Source organism: Pisolithus orientalis, assembly GCF_024613125.1.
Source record: "Pisolithus orientalis strain OTSU chromosome Unknown F5J12scaffold_3, whole genome shotgun sequence".
In the NCBI taxonomy this organism is placed as follows: domain Eukaryota; kingdom Fungi; phylum Basidiomycota; class Agaricomycetes; order Boletales; family Pisolithaceae; genus Pisolithus; species Pisolithus orientalis.
In genome coordinates, this window is record NW_026260784.1 from 2,023,635 (window position 1) to 2,039,943 (window position 16,309).

Consider the following 16,309-nt stretch of genomic DNA (forward strand, 5'->3'; position numbering starts at 1 on the left):
CAATCCGTCATCTTCACATACCGAACGCCTTCCAAATCAGGCAACTATTGTGGCCCTCGTCACGTCTGAAATGGTCGAGATTCTCTCCGCTCTCTCATTCACCACCATCGTAGTCACTGCTATTCGAGCGTAGAGTCATTAATAACTATTTAGATGGAACGAGAAGACGTCCTCGTCGCAATGGGCCGCATACCATTCGGCGGTATGAGTACTATGTCATTCGACCTGGTGGACGAAGCCACCAACCGACCGTCGTCGACGCCGCAAGGCCAAACAGGGCCGAGCACAAAACGGGCTGCCTCTCCTTCGTTCGAGGGTCTCGACGATACAGCCAGTAGGAAACGTTGCAGGGAGTACACGGATTCTTCAGTATCACTGACATCGAACTGCGATGCACACGCGGAGTCCTCTAACATCCTTTCTGCCACGGACACTTCCTCTCCACCGCCTCTCTCCTCAATGATACCATCTTCACCCTCTATCACAACAGCCATGACCAAGTACACATCACTCGTCGAAGACCTTGCCCAAGAACTTCAATGTGGGTGCTGCTCGGAACTGGTGTATCGTCCTGTCGTAGTCTCGCCTTGTCAGCATTTCTTTTGCGGGAGGTACGAGTGCCATGGATTTTGAACACCGTGCAGCTTCCTGATACCGATTGTTTATCGATGGTGTAGTTGCTGTGTGTTATGGATACAGGTGAAGTGCCGCCCTTCATCAACCCCTATTGTCCTCTCTGGGTGCACGCCCCAGTCAGCACAACAAGCTCTCGGCTTCGATACTCATATTTTCATTTGTTATTCATGGAATGATGCTTGTGGTGCTGATACGGTGAACCCAATCCTCACAGAACGGAGGCACAAATTGTCCGGCATGTCGCGGAGTGTCTACGCACGTCACGTCTTCACGACCCCTCCAAACGATGGTAGACATCCTACTTCGCTCAGACCCCTCTAGAACGCGCGCAGAACGGGAGCGGATGCAGGCAGACGAAGTATACAAGCCGGGCCAACCGATGAGGGTAAGCAGTTCGTATACGCCAGCTGTTTTGGTTTCTGAATCTGTTGTCATCCTCATGAACTCCTGAATTACTCAATTTCTTTTGCATTCAGATCCCGGCTCCGCGAGAGCCGTCGCCCGAACCCAACTTTAACGATACACCGGATTGGGACTATGCGCGACCATGCCCGCATTGCGCAGCTGATAATCAGTTTGGATGGACGTGCCCCCAACCAATCATCGATTACGCTACGGATCCTGAGCGCGCGTGGCACGTCGATGACGGTGCACCACCTGGCCACGCCTATTGCGGGAACTGGTATGGTTACTTACACACGTGCAACGTGCTTGCTGACGTACTGTTTGCACAGTGAAAGCCTGCTCGCACTGCAAGCCCCTGTCACTACCAAGTGTGATTTCTGCCAAGTATCGTTCTGCGGAATATCCGTGCACGGGCGGTGCATCGCTCTACCCCTGAATGCCCAACAGCCACATGACATGAACGATCTGAGCGATTTTGTCCAATCATCAGAAATTTACGAATGTTTCGACAGCAACCTTATCGAGGTCGAGATCTTGTTCGACTATCTGACTACTCGCCAAATTACTCCGAAGAAGATATATCGTGATGTTAGCATGCATGCTGTTTGGAATATTCCGAATGTGCTTATGGAGTTGACTGTTCTAGATCATGTTGCACACACAAGCTCAGCCTCATGGGTTCCGGCCGCTAATAGAATCTGGAGTTTTTGCTGATATCCACAGTGTTACGCCTGGTGTCGATGAGGACCCGAGTGCACTCCGAACGCGTATTTGCAGGCACTGCGCAGCCGAGATACTCTTGTGGGGACTGAAAGAATGGTGGATTCGAGAGCGGGAATCTGCATTCCAAAAAGGTCTACTACAACGTCGGCCAGATTGTGAAGCGGGGAGTTCGTGTAGTCGACAAAAAGATCTCGGTACGTGTCCACGGGACATTTTTGAGAATTTCAGGGGCTGACGCCTTACCTCACTTCAGCACATACAAAAGAGTGTATGTTCCTGGATCCCGAAAATGCTGATAGAACTGTTTGGCTGACAGAGGGATCACAGTTAATCATGTCATACTAGGCACCCCCCTCGTTACACAATCATACACAGGGGAGGCCTTGTCACAGGATGATGCCTCTCATTCAGGAACCAGCAATGCAGACAGCCGCGAGCGCGGCGAAGGGCCTGGCAACGCTCTCGGTGGCCGGGATAACGACCGTACTGGAGACAGTCCTGACCTTGTTGGCCAGAATGCCGATTCGTCGCCACCAGTGCTCTCTGAAGAGTTTAATCAAGTGGTATCCACTGCCTTGCTTCTCTCTGACGTTATGGCTGCTCAGGACTGACATGTCCTCGGGTATTTATGACGAGCTCATACACACGATTATTGGCCCTCACACGCTACGTCCTCCTTGTACCTCTCCTTTTTGAGCATGTCGCATACAATACATATCGATTCCCTTGCATTGTTCCTGACGTTTTGGGTGAAGGAATTCAATGAAGGTGCATCTAATTTTGGGACTATGCAAGATACAAGGGAGTAAACCTCTACAGCGAGATATCCAAAATCCGCAAATTGAGTATGTGAAACAACAGACAACAACGACAGCAAGATAGAGTGTGCGAAGGGTAATGACAGACGGTGATACACGTATATACGCAAAGATCTACAGCATGTTGTGACGAAACGCGAACAGAAACATAAAGCGAGCATAAATGAAACAGACACCAGATCTAAAGCACTGTACCCGCACCAAGACCGTCATACATCGCCCGATCATCGTCCCAGTGGCGCCTACTTCGTCCCCCTGACGAATGGATGGAGCGCTTATCCATTGCGAGCATCTTGCGTCTCTGACGCTCTTTAAGTTCCTCGGCTAGTCGTTCCATCCTAGCTTTCTCCTCTGCCTTCTTCATCCTCTTTGCCTCAGCCTTGCGAGATTTGATTTCCTTTGGATCTTCGTTCTTGGAATCTTTACCCGTGGCGACACTAGTCGGCGAAGATGACGGCTCCGCTGCAACCTGGTGGGAAAGCGACATCTTCCTAGGTTTGGACGCAGGAGAGACAAACTTGTTCAACGAAAGTTTGAGAGTCCGAGTGCTCGGCGTGGGCGTTGTAGATTCGCTGGAATTAGAAGATCTACTCAGGCTACTTAGACTGCTCAGGGTCGACAACGGCGCCCGAGATTCAGGACCTCCCCCCGCTGGTAATACTGGCGACATGGTCGGGAAGAAGTGGGTCGGAGGAGGCGGCACGTTAAGCCGCAGACGCTCGACGTTGCGAGGTTTGGTGGACGCACGCGGTTCGACGGCCTTGGGCATGCGCACGAATTTTTCTGGGTCCGAAGGGACATCAATGGGCGCAAATATAATGCTACCCGAGCTCTGAGAGAGCCTGCGAGCATCGCGCTCTTCATCAGTGACAGGCGAGCGCTCCTCCCTGACAGTCGGCTGGTACAGAGGCACATGATCAACTGGGGTCTTTAGAGTCGCAGGAGAGTGAGGCTGAGAGTATGTGACGCTTGAAGCGGAACTGAAGGAAGTGGAGGATAACAAAGAAGGGGTATCACTGTCACTGGCGCTTACGCCAGTGTTGGAACGCGCTCGTGCCCGGGCGCGATTGGGTAAGTTGCAGTACGCCGGAGAGCGAGGTAGGGGATAAATGTCATCAGAGTCTTGCTCCGACTCCGATTGTCCTGATATGGAATAAGGGAAACCTGCATCGAATGGAGGAGAAAGAGGTTCTTCGTGCTCTAAGAGAATGTGAGACCGGAAGGTCGTGTTTCGAACAGCACGAACGAGCGGGTTGATGTCTGCGTCCAAATAATCGTCACAGCCGTCATCTAGCGCAACCTCGTTGAATACTTGCTCGTCGGAAGAGGGTGTGTGAATGACAGAAGGTGACAACAAGTCCGCTACAGCACAAAGCTCGAGGTCTGTGTGGACCGAGACGATACTGGGTGATCTCGGCCGACGAGAGGACATCGTGCGCCTACGTCTTGGTGGCGTCAGAGTCGATTGTGATGATGTCGCTTTATGACTGGGTTGCCCTGTTTTTGAGCGCAATTTGATTGATCCGGCCTTATCTGATACCCTACGCGATGCCTCAGCGGCGGCTATATGTCACGCAAAACCATCACACGGTTAGAATTCTATGGACTTATCGACCATGTTAACACATGCATACTACTCACTCTGGTTTCCCACATGACCCCTGGAGTTCAAAGCCGTGCTCTGTTGGTCAACATTACCCGGGAATCTGACATCGGATGTTCCTCGAGCGCGATTGGGTGACCCAAGCGCGTCGTCCGAACCACGACCTTGATGTTCACCATCGCCTTGGTCTGGATTGCGACTTCCCCCTGTTCCCCCTCCTCTGCTATCTGCACGCGAACGCTCTGTTCGTCGCTGGCTGTAAGCCTGTAATAGCTGAGCTTCAATTCCAAGTCAGCCCGCGAAATATCATACACACCATCACAGTTTTCAGGGCACTGCATGCCAGTTAAAGTCAGCCATTGTCCGGATCACAGGAAGAATGACATAAAATAAACATACCGGATTTGGAGGCTGGGACAACTGCAGAGCGTTGCGACCTCGTACACACCCACAGCCGTCGAGTTTGACAGGGCGCGATGCATAGCGTGCTTGACTAATAATTGTAAGTGGGAGATCTGATACGTACTTGAGAGAATCAACAACTGGCTTAGCACGGCAGGAGCGTGCTGCAGCGGGGTAATAAGGGCGAGGGAGTAAAAATACTGCAGCAGCGCCAATGTGATAGGGTACTGTTCTGAAAGATTAAAAGCCCGCGGCGTTAGACGTGGATCCGGTCGAGCCTCTGGAGAGTGTGGAGCCCCAGGCAGGTCGGGTAATCCGACGTCCATCGATGATGAAGGTAAAGTTTCCACGGCTCGCTTAGCGCGTTCCAGGAATTTAATCCTCTGATCCTTGAACCATGGCCACCGGTCTTCCAGAACCCTCCTCGAGCACTTGATTTTGCGGCCGTCATCGCAAAGAATTTCAAAATCAGCCAAAATACCCTCCTCGAGTGCAGAAAGGCCGAGCTCTTGCATCGGAATATCTAGGCGCAATGGCGGAGGTTGGTAAATACCAAACGACTCCAAATCGATCACGGCGACGTGATCCCAGCTTAGGAGTCTACGATTGTAATCTTCGACGAGGTTGCCGTTGCGGTTACCAAAAATTACCAACTTGTTCGTCTCCGCCCATAGGCATGCCCTGAACCATGATCCGGCGGCAAGCGCATTACCAGGATCAATGCGAGACCATGTCATAGTAAGCAGATCGAGAGCCCATATTGAGTATGACTGGTACGTGTGTGCAAGATAAGTTCCCGCAATGATAAAGTGCGTGCCCAAGATGGCACCAGAGGGAAATCGTAGACCGGGGGGGAAGGTCGAGCCATTCATCGACGAGGATTTCTCAGTAATAGTGAAATCGGTGTCCGGTAGGGGAGAGAAAACTTGAAGTTCACGCTTGACGTCTGTGAACTACGGGACGCGCATGACATGAGCGTGGCACAATTCAGAAGAAGATGACTCACGTTGTAATTACTGTAGAGGTAGATGTCGTTTGGAAAATCATCCGTTGGAGCAGCGGAAAACGGAAGGTGAATCAACGACTCGGAAGGGGTGGACTCGGACGAAGGGGACAATTTGTCCGATCGAAAGCGGGATCCCGGTGAGCCTGACGAAGCACTAGTATCTGAGTTACGTAGTTCATTTTGGGGAATGCGAAACCGCTGATTTGCAGATACAGCGACACTACGGTAGGTACCGCAATGATGAGGAAAGCTCCGTCGCTGCACCCAAACCTTTCCTAGTAGGTCGTACACATAGACGTCGTCTAACCATATATTGGATAGATCTTGGCCACCGATGATGAACAAGCGGTCCGCAGTAACGGAAGACAGATGGGCATAGCGAGGTTTCGGTAGGAGCGCCTCAGAGCCAGAATCACGCGGGATTCCATTTGTGGATAATGCAGGTAGCCAGTGCATGGTCAATAAATCGAAAAAACGAATGTCATTCAATACACATAAATCTTCCACGCTGGTCGAATTAGGGACGTTGCCCATGCCACCGAATATAATAAGTTGGTTGTTCCCTGTTGTATGCTGAGAACGGGGAAATGGACATGATCAGAGAACGATGACTTGCATGTTTCCGCACTGTGGAAGTATCGGGGCTCCGGTATATCATCGTCTTCGAAGGGATCTATTCTCTTCCAGACGAAGGTCTCCAAGTCAAAGACATAAAGGTCAGAGACCGTACGACGTTCGGTGACCAGACGACCACCCTGGATAGAATAAGTACTCTTGGCAAGGTTTGGGTAGAAGTGACGCACGAAAAGATACACTTTCGAGCCCACCACCGTAGTGGATGCTCCCTGACATGGACGTGAGTGCGTAGAATGCGACGTTATATGATAGGACATACCACTAGTCTTGGTGGTACATCGCCTGTTGTTTTCCTGCAAAAAGTAGTGAGATCAGATATGGAGTGCATGGACGAAGCTGGGGGACGAGCTTACGCCGGAGGACGACGCGAAGGGTAAATAACCTGTGCCATAAGCAGATCTTAGATCCCCCCAGCAACGTCACGTGCCGTCATGCCATAACCACCAAACACGTGCCGTTCGCCTTTCTCGAAACACAAACGAGCTGCCTGGAAAGCTTGATCGTAGGTACACACCATTAGCCGCCTACAAACTATCTAGCAGCAGCTTGTCAACAAACACATCCTTACGTTCAGTGTAGTTCTTCTATCAACAAACTCGATTTGTACTAAGTACATCACCCCTCAAATTCCTGGGTTAATGTACCTTGCTAGCAGAAATCATGCCATGGACCGATATCGTCCGATATCTTTCTCAAACGTCAACCTACCTCCTATCGAAAAACCCTCATCCACTGAGACATTGCGAAACCAAGAATTCTCGCGGATGGTGACCAAGGGTCGATCCTGAATAGAAGTATCAACTAACCTGCTTCAACGGCCCGGAAATCGTTATCAATCCCCATCGCAGCTAAGCGGAGTTGAACCTTGAACCTTGCCATTTCCGCTCTAAAAGCCAATGAAACGCGAATGAACTGTTGGCGTTAGCAATATTTATGTATTGAAAGCGAAAGGTTATCGCGGATAGTGAGCGAGCCGCCCATCTAATCGCTGTACATAACTACTGTTTACGTACACCTTCCGCAGTTGGATAATTGTTCTTTCGAGAGGCCCATCAGCACCCAGGGGAAGAGGGAGCTTGACAACAGCCAAGGCTATACTTTGATCCTCGCGGACATGCCAGTTCTATGGCCAGCTTCTCCGCATCGTTATAGCTCGTTCGTTCTTTCGTCCAGGTCGGACGATGCGGACGTACCAATCGTACATACCTTGGTTCACGCACCGTATCGCTGGAATCCTGTATCCATAGATTCACTGCTACACAAGGAGGCCCTGTATATAGTCGATAAATGGAAGTCAGTCGAAAATTAATGAGTTGTTCGCTTCAATCAGTATCACTGGGCTAATATTAATAAAGTTCGGTGGCTGCCAGTAAAGTTGAGCATGCATGCGAAATGGGAGGATGTCACTGAAGTTTGAGCGCAGAACATATAGTGTGCGATGATAAAGTACTCTCTCATGAACTTGCACCCAATCCGTACCGGACAATTCGTTAACTTAACCAAATATTGACTGGTGCGTGCCCGTGTCGGGGGAAGAAGTCTTAAGTCTTGGAACCATACGCAGTCATCAGATTATGCAGCTCAACTTGAAGCTAAGGAAACATTTAATAAAAAAGCATCACCATCTGACGGGACGTTTTACATGTCAAGTTAACTGCCACACCTTACCCCCGATAAGTTCCGCAAAGTAGCGGCGACATTCGTCAGCGCTCACTCAAGTGGAGCTGATTACGAAATGATGATGCGCAGTTTAGAGACGCTCTGCAGAATTGCACACCCCGCGTTATGTGCGGAGGACATGTTGGTTTAATGCCTGGGGAGCAAGTGATGAAGTAGTAGGCCAAAGGGGTAGGAACTGAACAATTGAAAGGTGGCTGTGAGAAAAGTGGCTGACGGCCGGATTCGTCGAGTCACGTCACCTCAGTGCATCTATCTGGGTCAGTGAATGTCTCGAACCTTCGCTCAGTTTGCACCTCTGAGTTTCGTCGCACGTCCAAAGGGCACTACTAGATTGATACCCAACCCACCAGTTATGGACCAGATGGAGGTAGCGGAGACGACGGACACCCTCCATGTCCGCTCGCATGTCCAGTATAATGCTCCAGACCATATAACACCCACCAACATCCATCGCTCCCCTCTCGAACAATTTCACATTTGGTTTAATGACGCCCGCATCGCAGGCGTAAGGGAACCAGACGCCATGTCCCTATCCACCGCGACTGCATCAGGCATACCTTCTTCTCGCATGGTTCTCTTCAAACAGCTGGACAAACGCGGCTTTGTCTTTTACACAAACTATACCTCACGCAAGTCAAAGGAATTAGAGGAAAATTCCAATGCTGCACTCTTGTTTTTCTGGCGCGAAATGTCACGCCAGGTTAGGATCGTCGGTCGGGTGGAAAAAGTAAGCAAAGAGGAAACTGAAGCGTACTTCAAGAGTCGCCCCGTGGGCAGTCAGCTTGGTGCTTGGGCTAGCAAACAAAGCAGTATCATTGGGGAAAATGACCTTGCTGCCCGATTGAAGAAATTTCATGATCGTTTCGGTGTGACCGAAGACGCCCACGAACGAGATGTCCCTGCTCCAGAATTCTGGGGTGGGTGGAGGGTAATTCCAAAGTAAGCGCTGGATTTCATCTCCATGGATTTCCTGCCGTTGATGCCTTCCGGAAAGTGAAATGGAATTTTGGTTAGGCAAGCCATCTCGCCTGCACGATCGCATCCGATATCTTCGCGTGAACGGATCAGCATCTGATGGAGAACCTCAGTGGAACATAGATAGACTATCACCGTGAAAGCACTGCTAGCCGATGTGACACCGCCATACAGTACGTTACTCGGTTCTCGTGCTTTAGGCGCGAAGAGGTTTGCTTGTACAATCGGAATACTGATTTCTAGCGGTCGCAGATGTGCCATAAGTCTACGGTAACTTCAGTAGTGCAAGCTTGTTGACTATAGGTGAACATGACATAAAGTAATCGTAGAACTGTCAGGAACTCGGGCCAATTTCAGCGTCACTGAGGCGAACAGCAGGATGTTGCTAGTGGTTGCTATGCTGGCCAATCTAGAAAACCATTCGGCAAGCCTCGACTTAGGTGAACGACCGCCAATCAGAACTCACCCATACTTACATGGTTCTTGAAGTGCTTCGGCCCGATTCCCGTTCCAAGGTGCGAACAATAAGTATTTGCTTGACGTGGGAAGGTGCTGATGCCTTTGGAAGTTGAAAACTTTTGGCGACCAACATTTTTTCCCTGAATTTTTGGTGCTTCACTCCCATTAGCCGAATGATCACCTCACGGTGCAGACCGTGTCTCTATTGTGGGGTCTGCCAGGGTCTGTCCAGGTCGTCTGAGCGCAAAGTCCTGGGTTGGCCACTGCGCCTGCTTAACCCCTCATGCGCGAGTAAATCAATTAATCTCCTTACGGTCTCGAACCATCATGCACTCCGCGCATTTGTGTGAGCGCCTTGATGTCGTGCGGAAATTGACGGGCTTCTTTTAAGAGGTAATCACGTTCTCCCACCTCCACCGGGATGGTGGCGGATCGCGCCAGCCGTTGGTCGTTCTCATTGCTGCGGATTATTAGGCAATGATTAATGACTAGCCAAGATATTGGACTCAGTCACACGCTGAATATCAAGTAGTTGAATTCGCCCGCCTAGCGATTGATACATTGTCTTTCATATTATCATTATATGAAGGATTTTATCGGTAGCGAACGCCTGAGAGCAGTTCCACCAACGCGGTTTTCTCATGTTTTACTGTGTTCTTTGCAAGTCTACTAAGGTTGTATGTAGTGTTCGCTGCGAGCACATTTCTGGGTGCCAGTGATCAACCACGTGATTTTCTTGCACGTGACGAATGGGCGTCTGGTTACTAAGCCTATCTGGGAACCTTCGTAATATTGATACTCAACATATATACCAAATATGTACGGTACAGCGCTCTAGGAATCACTCTTGATTTGTAGGCTGCTGTGAAGCATAAACTGTCTTCATGTCCTCGTCGGGTGCTCTACAAAGGCGTTCTCACAATTACGCGCGCTCTCTTGGGTATGCATTTGAGCAGGCCGAGGGCATGTACCTCATACTCACTGAAGGGGCCGTCTACGCATTCAGTGACATCCGCTCACATATTCGTGGTAGAATACTCGCTATCGTCTATCTGACTCTAATCACGGCTGCCAGACCTGTTGAGGTGCAGGTGACCTGGTGCAGTAGTGTCTTTACGGCGATCACACTGGTAACAGACGACTTGTTCCCGTGTCGCAAGTTACCTGTGGGCGGTGAACCGGTGACCTGTCATCGGCCCGGTAAGAGAACATTTTTTGACTCGCCTACGAACAAGCTGATCATAGGACGAGAGGCGTAAATGGATTGTGTCGACACCAATGTGAGCCCGACAACCCTTGTCGAAGGTATAAATTTGGGTGGTACTTCAAGTTTTCATGGACCAACACTCGTGTGCACCGCTACGGCCTATCCTTTCGTCAACCGTCAAATAGTGTAAAACAATAGTCTACTGACCCGCTACTTGTGCCCCCTGTGGCGGGTGCGACCGCCTAAACCCTACCACTGCGCTGCTCTGTAGTGCTGTCTGAACAGTACTCATATTCTATCCGGGTCCCTCTCTTTACACGTAAGTGGAATACGAAGCTATCTAAGTATCATCACGTCCAACATTACTTCAATGTCTGGTCCACCTTCTCTGTGCATGTCCGCGGACAGAGGTGCTGCTACAATCCAACGTAGATGACCGATGTCCACCATAATAGGATGGTGCCGTCCAACTCCCACTGGAGGTCGCTTTTTTCCACCTTTCAATTACAGTTAAGTCGTGCGTCTGCTTGTAATCTGATTTGTCCCATATGTACTGTAGGTTATGTAGTCACCGGTGAGGTTTCTAGTTACCGTTCCCTGATCCTGTCTAACGATGTATAAATTCGCAGGGACTTATCTACCCTCATTCAACGATTTCCCTCCAGCGAAGCACTCCTCAGACATGAAGTTTACTGCGGTCTTTGCTGCACTTGTTGTGTTTACCATCCCTCGGGCTACTTCCGCTCAAACGACGGCCCTAGTCACATTATAGCGACGACTATGAGCTTTTCAACACCTCTCTCTCCACCTTTGCCTGTTCCAATGGAGCCAATGGGCTTATAACCAAGGGATACACGGGCTTGGGGTCCCTGCCGAACTATCCTAATGTTACCGGCATTCCAAACCTTACCTGGAATTCTACACGATATGGAACCTGCTGGGAGCTTGCGCACCAGTTTCCCAATGGGAGTATCAACACCGTGTTAGTCACTGCTATAGACGCCGCAGCTACTTTCGACCTTTCCCCTTAGGCGTTCAGCTACTTAGCTGGCATCTCGGGTTATGAAGCGGGAAAAGTCACAGCAAACGTAATGCAGCTTGATGCCAGCGCCTGTGGATTTTAGAGTAAGTGGTGAGAAGTTGAAGTGCCTGCAAATACTAATGCCCGGTTTAGAGGCTACTCTGGGGCTCTTTCTAGCCGCCACCCAAGATTCTTCTTTCATGTGAAGTGTGTATTGATTCAAGCCTATCGACGGTTCTTGAGTGCTGGATTGTAGCAGTTGCTTTGCGAATGTAATGTGAAATGACTATGGACAGACCGCTTGGTAGTTTGCAGCCTGGTGTACGTCAGGGGCTAATTGTGAGCGTGGCAGTCAGGTTTCAGTCTAGCTCCTTTGAGTATGCTTCTGCCGCTCCCTCATTGCTTTCATCCGGGGCGAGGCCGGAGTTACTTACCTAACGGATATTCTTCGAGACACTTGACTTGTCAAGATTGCCTTTTCACCACTGCGAGGTTTACGGTAAGTAACTAAACACAAAACAGGCCAGTGCTATTTGTCTCCCTAGTAAATCCACTGCACAGCAACAGTCCATTGAATTCCTAACATTATTTACCACTCCAATTGTCCGAGAATACACGATGGCGACAATCCTGCTGAACAGACCCACTATTGAAACAGAACGAACGTTAGTTGTCTGAGTTCTGCGAGTCGTGTGTGAACAGACCATCTGTTAATTACTACATTCCGCAAAGGCTAGCAGACACCTGAGTCGCAGTGGCCGTAACGGTCCCCTTCTCCTGAGCGATCCCGCCAGTTAATGCGTTCATCGCCTCCAATGAAAGGTTGAAGGACCACGCGCCATCGACACCAGTGACAGTGATTGTCCTGGTAGTCCCACTCGCATCTGTATATGAGAGCTGCCAACAAGAACCGCAATCCGGGGAATTCCAGGTAAGACCCGGGATACCTCCGACATAAGGGAAACTGGGCAGTTCCCCGAGCGTGTCGTATCCTTTGGTCTGAAGACCATTAGCCCCATTTGAGCAGGCGGTTATGGAGAGTGGGGTATTGGGATTATCATAGATGGTGTTGTAGGTGACCTCGACAGAACCCTCCGCAAAAGCGGGAAGGGCAACAGCAGCAAGAGCGACGATGACTGAGATAAACTTCATATTTGCGAGAGAGGTGTGGATGTTGTCACTAGGTGCGGTGGTGATTGGAGCTACACACCTTTCGTAGCCAACGCTTTATACATCGACGGCCACAGCCCTCAACGGGACGTGAACACCGTTTAGCTGTCAAGAGCGAGCTTGCAAGAGAGCCTGTCAACCCGTGACCCAGCAACTGGTGGTAGACGCCCTATTATGGGGAAATGGGTTCGACGCATGACTTCGCATCGCCATGAATTGCGACTAGGGCGCGGCGCTGCTGTCGAGGAATTTGCTTGCCTTGATATCGCATCGCCATTGAATGACAAGAGTTCGTCGCCGTCGCCGCTGGATTTCAAGTGGACGAGGACTTACCACGTCGTGCACTTGCATAATCCAGTCGTTGTATCGGCAATGGCCAGGAGTCAAGGAGGCCAGAACAGCACCCCGAACTAAAAAGGTCATCCTTGCCATCGACAATACAGTCTGTCTGGACTAGACGACCGGGGTTAGGGGCCATTGGTAACGAATAAACACCTCGTGTCCTATTTCGCTGTTTATTCAACTCCGCGTGAGTGCCAGCAGTGTATTAGGCTTGGGCTGGTCAGGGGAGCCCGACATTGCTGTGCTAAACCTTGGCAGAGGTCAATCAACTCACTTCCTCTAGACGGTGCCATTTCGAAACAAACAGCTCCACGTAGGCACACCGGTCGGAAAGCTGTTCAATGTCTGTGATCTTGCAAGACTGCATTCCCAGTCGGCCCCACTGCAGCACGCCACTCCAGACCATATAAGACACATCGCCCATCGCTACCCTCCGGACGACTTCACATTTGGTTTAATGATGTCAGCATCGCAGGTTACTCTCAGGCTTCAAGGGGACCCTATCGGCACCTGAAGGGAACTATTGCGAGAAGCTGCGAGAAGAGTGCCGATACACGCCGTTGGGCAAATACTTTGTCTTTTATACCAACGATACCTCACACAAGTGTAAAGGGCGTGGAAGTGAGGCGCTTGCCAGTGCTTGGGTTATGTATCATTGAACAAAAGAGGGAAAGTCGCCACAAGTCCATCGAAGATATTTCTGCGAACCCTTCAACCGGCACCACCGACTCGGAGGACGCTGGCCAACTTTTGAAACATGCAGAATTCTAGGGTGGTTAGAGAGTAATATCAAAACAACCACCAAATTCCGTCTCCATCATGCATTCCATGTCGTTACCTTCTGGAAGTGTTTCTTTTCTTTTCTTTTTTCTTTTTTTGGCTACGCAGGCCGCCATCTGACCTTCGCGATGCACCCGATATCGGTATCATCATGCAGAGCGACCAACGTCCGATTCGGAGAACCTCATTGTGTCGTATGTAGACTATCCCTGTGATGCCGCACTAGTGGCTGACTTGACGCCCACGATGCAATATCAGATGAAAGGAAGCCTTCTCACCGTGCAATCTGAAAGTTGACATGTTTGGTTATCGCAGAAGTATGATCCTTCGATAGCGGCGCCTCAAAGCCAAACTCCGGGTTCACTGTCGGCGGGCATCATTTCCTCACGTATTAGGTCCCATCCATACTTTTCGGAAATGAGGGAATAAGGCGTACGCTACTAGAAGGGTGGACAAGCTAGCCGATTTGCGTTACATTGCTGACACGAGGGACACAAGCGCTAACGGTGATGCAGAGTGAGCGCCCTTCAAGGGCAGTGTTTCCAATGGCCACCAATGTTGCTATGCTTATGAGTAAACTTCAAGAAGTTTTGCCCCTGAAAGCCATACGATACATCAGCGCAGTTTTCATACCGAATCTAACAGTGGTTTTAACACGAGACGCAACAGGTCCACACGTTGACAAGCAAGCATATCTTCCTCTGTCTGCGTCTTTCGCAATACGAATCAATACGGAATATGCCATCAGCACCTCTTTGGGTCTCAAGTACTTAACCTATCTTGTAAAATAGCAATTCTTTGAGGAGCATTATTACGATGATCGATCGTACTCTGGTGTTCGCCGTGATCCACCAAGTTACGTAGAACCATACTTTCCACGATTCTAGGCGTCTATCTACCCTCCGATATGAAGCGGAAATTATTGGGCTTACTCTCTCGCTAGCGAAGTAAAAGTGCGCTGATAGCTCCTCAGGGTCCTTCCCATTGCAACGGGTCGTCTTTCCTTGGTAACTAGATGTTGGATCTCCGTGTATGCTCGCACAACGGCGCCGGCCAATTACATACTATAATTAGATGAGTGAGGATACATTTTGATTTATACTGACATCGTACTTTCATCATTGTTGAAATCAGGATGTTGCCTGTAGCAAGAAGCTGGTTAAATAGCTACGAATTTTCATTATCGGGGGGTTCTCAGGGGATCTGCGGAATAACGTGCTCACGGTACTGGATGTGTTGTGCGATGTTTTTTCCCTCCTGATCCGCCGATCGGCACGGCCGGAGAGCCCACACCTGTCATCGAGTTTGTGCTTTGCCACACTCACAAGGTCCTCGCAAGTCGCTTGTGAAAACCCGGTCAGAGAACGTTTTCTTAGTTTGTGTTATAGCTATTTAATGCTAGCATGGGAAGGCGCAAACGTATTGTATCCTCATAGAGGTGAGCCTAATCTTGACACTCGGCTGAAGTTATGGCCTGTTGCCTATTGAAGGGGCTAATCGAAGAGGGATGCAACCATGTGTGAAATGTGTGTTCATTCAATCTTAGTCATTACTTTGGATCGTGCGTACTGGCTGACAGGTACACCAAACAGTTTCTGAATATCTGTTAAGACGGGATGTACCTACGGCCCACGGACCTTAAAAGATTGCGCGTGTGTGCACTTGGGAAGTTTGCCGGCGAGGAAGGTTTGTAATACGGGCCGGACAGATTACATACCACCTTGAAACCTGTAATATGTTAAAGTCCATTGTGTCCCTGTGCACGTTTATGCGACTCAAGTACGCAGTAGCGACGGTCTTACCGAACAGACCCCTAGAACCAGCACGATAAGCTATGGCGAGCCGCGCATCAAATAACTTGTCATCACATCCCGCAAAGACTGGGAGTCGCATTGCTCTTAATAGCGCCGTTCTCCTGGGCAACTACGCACCATCAGCAGCAGTGGCTATGACTGCCCTAGTAGTCCGGGTCGCATCAGTATACGAGAGCTCCCAACAGGTGCCGCAGTCGGTGGAATTCCAGGTGAAACCTGGGGTACCCCAAACACGAGGGGAGAATTGGAGTTCCCCGAGGGTGTCGTGTCCTTCGGTATCAAGTCCACTAGCCCCATTCGAACGGGCGGTTACAGAGAGTGGGATGTTGGATTGATCATAGACGGCACGTAACCTCCACAAGCCCATCCGCAAAAGCAGTAGGAAAACAACAACAGGAGCTGCGAGAACTGGGATGAACTTCAAAATCGTGGAGATGCTTACTAGGTGCGGAAGTGATTAACTGGGGTAGCACCTACTACCTCCCACATCCAGATCCACGGCAATTTGCGAATGGCGTAAGTCAAGGCAGCCATGGCGGTCAGATCAACCTCTCGGGCAATGCAACTGTGTTTAAACCATAGCAGAGTTGATGTCAGCTTACTTTCCCTAGTGCGATGAACGGAGAAGTTTG

The 16,309-nt window shown here is 50.0% G+C and overlaps 6 protein-coding genes across 6 annotated transcripts; 3 read left to right on the top strand and 3 right to left on the bottom strand.

Annotated features, from left to right (window-relative positions):
• The first annotated feature begins 73 nt into the window (after positions 1–73).
• Positions 74–2,515, top strand: F5J12DRAFT_804093 (uncharacterized protein). The gene is made up of 7 exons (XM_051744484.1): positions 74–611; positions 678–699; positions 851–1,021; positions 1,113–1,318; positions 1,371–1,629; positions 1,688–1,958; positions 2,018–2,515. The coding sequence occupies exons 1-7, from the start codon at positions 154–156 to the stop codon at positions 2,107–2,109; spliced, it is 1,479 nt and encodes a 492-aa protein (XP_051604528.1). The 5' UTR covers positions 74–153; the 3' UTR covers positions 2,110–2,515.
• On the bottom strand, positions 2,516–6,580 carry F5J12DRAFT_804099 (uncharacterized protein). Its single transcript, XM_051744485.1, has 8 exons — positions 6,489–6,580; positions 6,397–6,438; positions 6,210–6,348; positions 5,594–6,156; positions 4,585–5,540; positions 4,502–4,520; positions 4,224–4,449; positions 2,516–4,145 (listed from the first exon to the last, which is right to left on the bottom strand). Exons 1-8 carry the CDS (start codon positions 6,555–6,557, stop codon positions 2,764–2,766), a joined length of 3,396 nt encoding a protein of 1,131 aa, XP_051604529.1. The 5' UTR covers positions 6,558–6,580; the 3' UTR covers positions 2,516–2,763.
• A 1,289-nt stretch (positions 6,581–7,869) lies between these two features.
• Positions 7,870–9,144, top strand: F5J12DRAFT_316476 (pyridoxamine 5'-phosphate oxidase). The gene is made up of 3 exons (XM_051738872.1): positions 7,870–8,166; positions 8,229–8,848; positions 8,904–9,144. The coding sequence occupies exons 2-3, from the start codon at positions 8,262–8,264 to the stop codon at positions 9,022–9,024; spliced, it is 708 nt and encodes a 235-aa protein (XP_051604530.1). The 5' UTR covers positions 7,870–8,166; positions 8,229–8,261; the 3' UTR covers positions 9,025–9,144.
• Positions 9,145–11,317: 2,173 nt separating this feature from the next.
• Positions 11,318–11,575, top strand: F5J12DRAFT_693358 (Cerato-platanin; the record flags this gene model as incomplete). The annotated part of the gene is made up of 1 exon (XM_051740409.1): positions 11,318–11,575. A coding segment is annotated over one exon (258 nt), but the record flags the coding sequence as incomplete, so codon positions are not given.
• A 469-nt stretch (positions 11,576–12,044) lies between these two features.
• Positions 12,045–12,821, bottom strand: F5J12DRAFT_736552 (Cerato-platanin). Its single transcript, XM_051742000.1, has 2 exons — positions 12,276–12,821; positions 12,045–12,217 (listed from the first exon to the last, which is right to left on the bottom strand). The coding sequence occupies exon 1, from the start codon at positions 12,721–12,723 to the stop codon at positions 12,289–12,291; it is 435 nt and encodes a 144-aa protein (XP_051604532.1). The 5' UTR covers positions 12,724–12,821; the 3' UTR covers positions 12,045–12,217; positions 12,276–12,288.
• Positions 12,822–15,133: 2,312 nt separating this feature from the next.
• On the bottom strand, positions 15,134–16,211 carry F5J12DRAFT_910400 (uncharacterized protein; the record flags this gene model as incomplete). Its single annotated transcript, XM_051749025.1, has 4 exons — positions 15,134–15,591; positions 15,647–15,743; positions 15,795–16,095; positions 16,155–16,211. The coding sequence occupies 4 exons, from the start codon at positions 16,209–16,211 to the stop codon at positions 15,573–15,575; spliced, it is 474 nt and encodes a 157-aa protein (XP_051604533.1). The 3' UTR covers positions 15,134–15,572.
• Positions 16,212–16,309: the final 98 nt, after the last annotated feature.

Coding starts and splice junctions, on each gene's coding strand:
- F5J12DRAFT_804093 (XM_051744484.1), top strand. CDS start 154: ATGGAACGAGAAGACGTCCTCGTCGCAATGGGCCGCATACCATTCGGC. Junction 1,630..1,687: donor CGAAGAAGATATATCGTGAT/GTTAGCATGCAT, acceptor TGACTGTTCTAG/ATCATGTTGCACACACAAGC. Junction 1,959..2,017: donor TAGTCGACAAAAAGATCTCG/GTACGTGTCCAC, acceptor ACCTCACTTCAG/CACATACAAAAGAGTGTATG.
- F5J12DRAFT_316476 (XM_051738872.1), top strand. CDS start 8,262: ATGGACCAGATGGAGGTAGCGGAGACGACGGACACCCTCCATGTCCGC. Junction 8,849..8,903: donor GGGTGGAGGGTAATTCCAAA/GTAAGCGCTGGA, acceptor CCTTCCGGAAAG/TGAAATGGAATTTTGGTTAG.
- F5J12DRAFT_736552 (XM_051742000.1), bottom strand. CDS start 12,723: ATGAAGTTTATCTCAGTCATCGTCGCTCTTGCTGCTGTTGCCCTTCCC.
- F5J12DRAFT_804099 (XM_051744485.1), bottom strand. CDS start 6,557: ATGCACTCCATATCTGATCTCACTACTTTTTGCAGGAAAACAACAGGC. Junction 5,541..5,593: donor ACCTCTACAGTAATTACAAC/GTGAGTCATCTT, acceptor CGCGTCCCGTAG/TTCACAGACGTCAAGCGTGA. Junction 4,146..4,223: donor GGGTCATGTGGGAAACCAGA/GTGAGTAGTATG, acceptor CGTGACATATAG/CCGCCGCTGAGGCATCGCGT.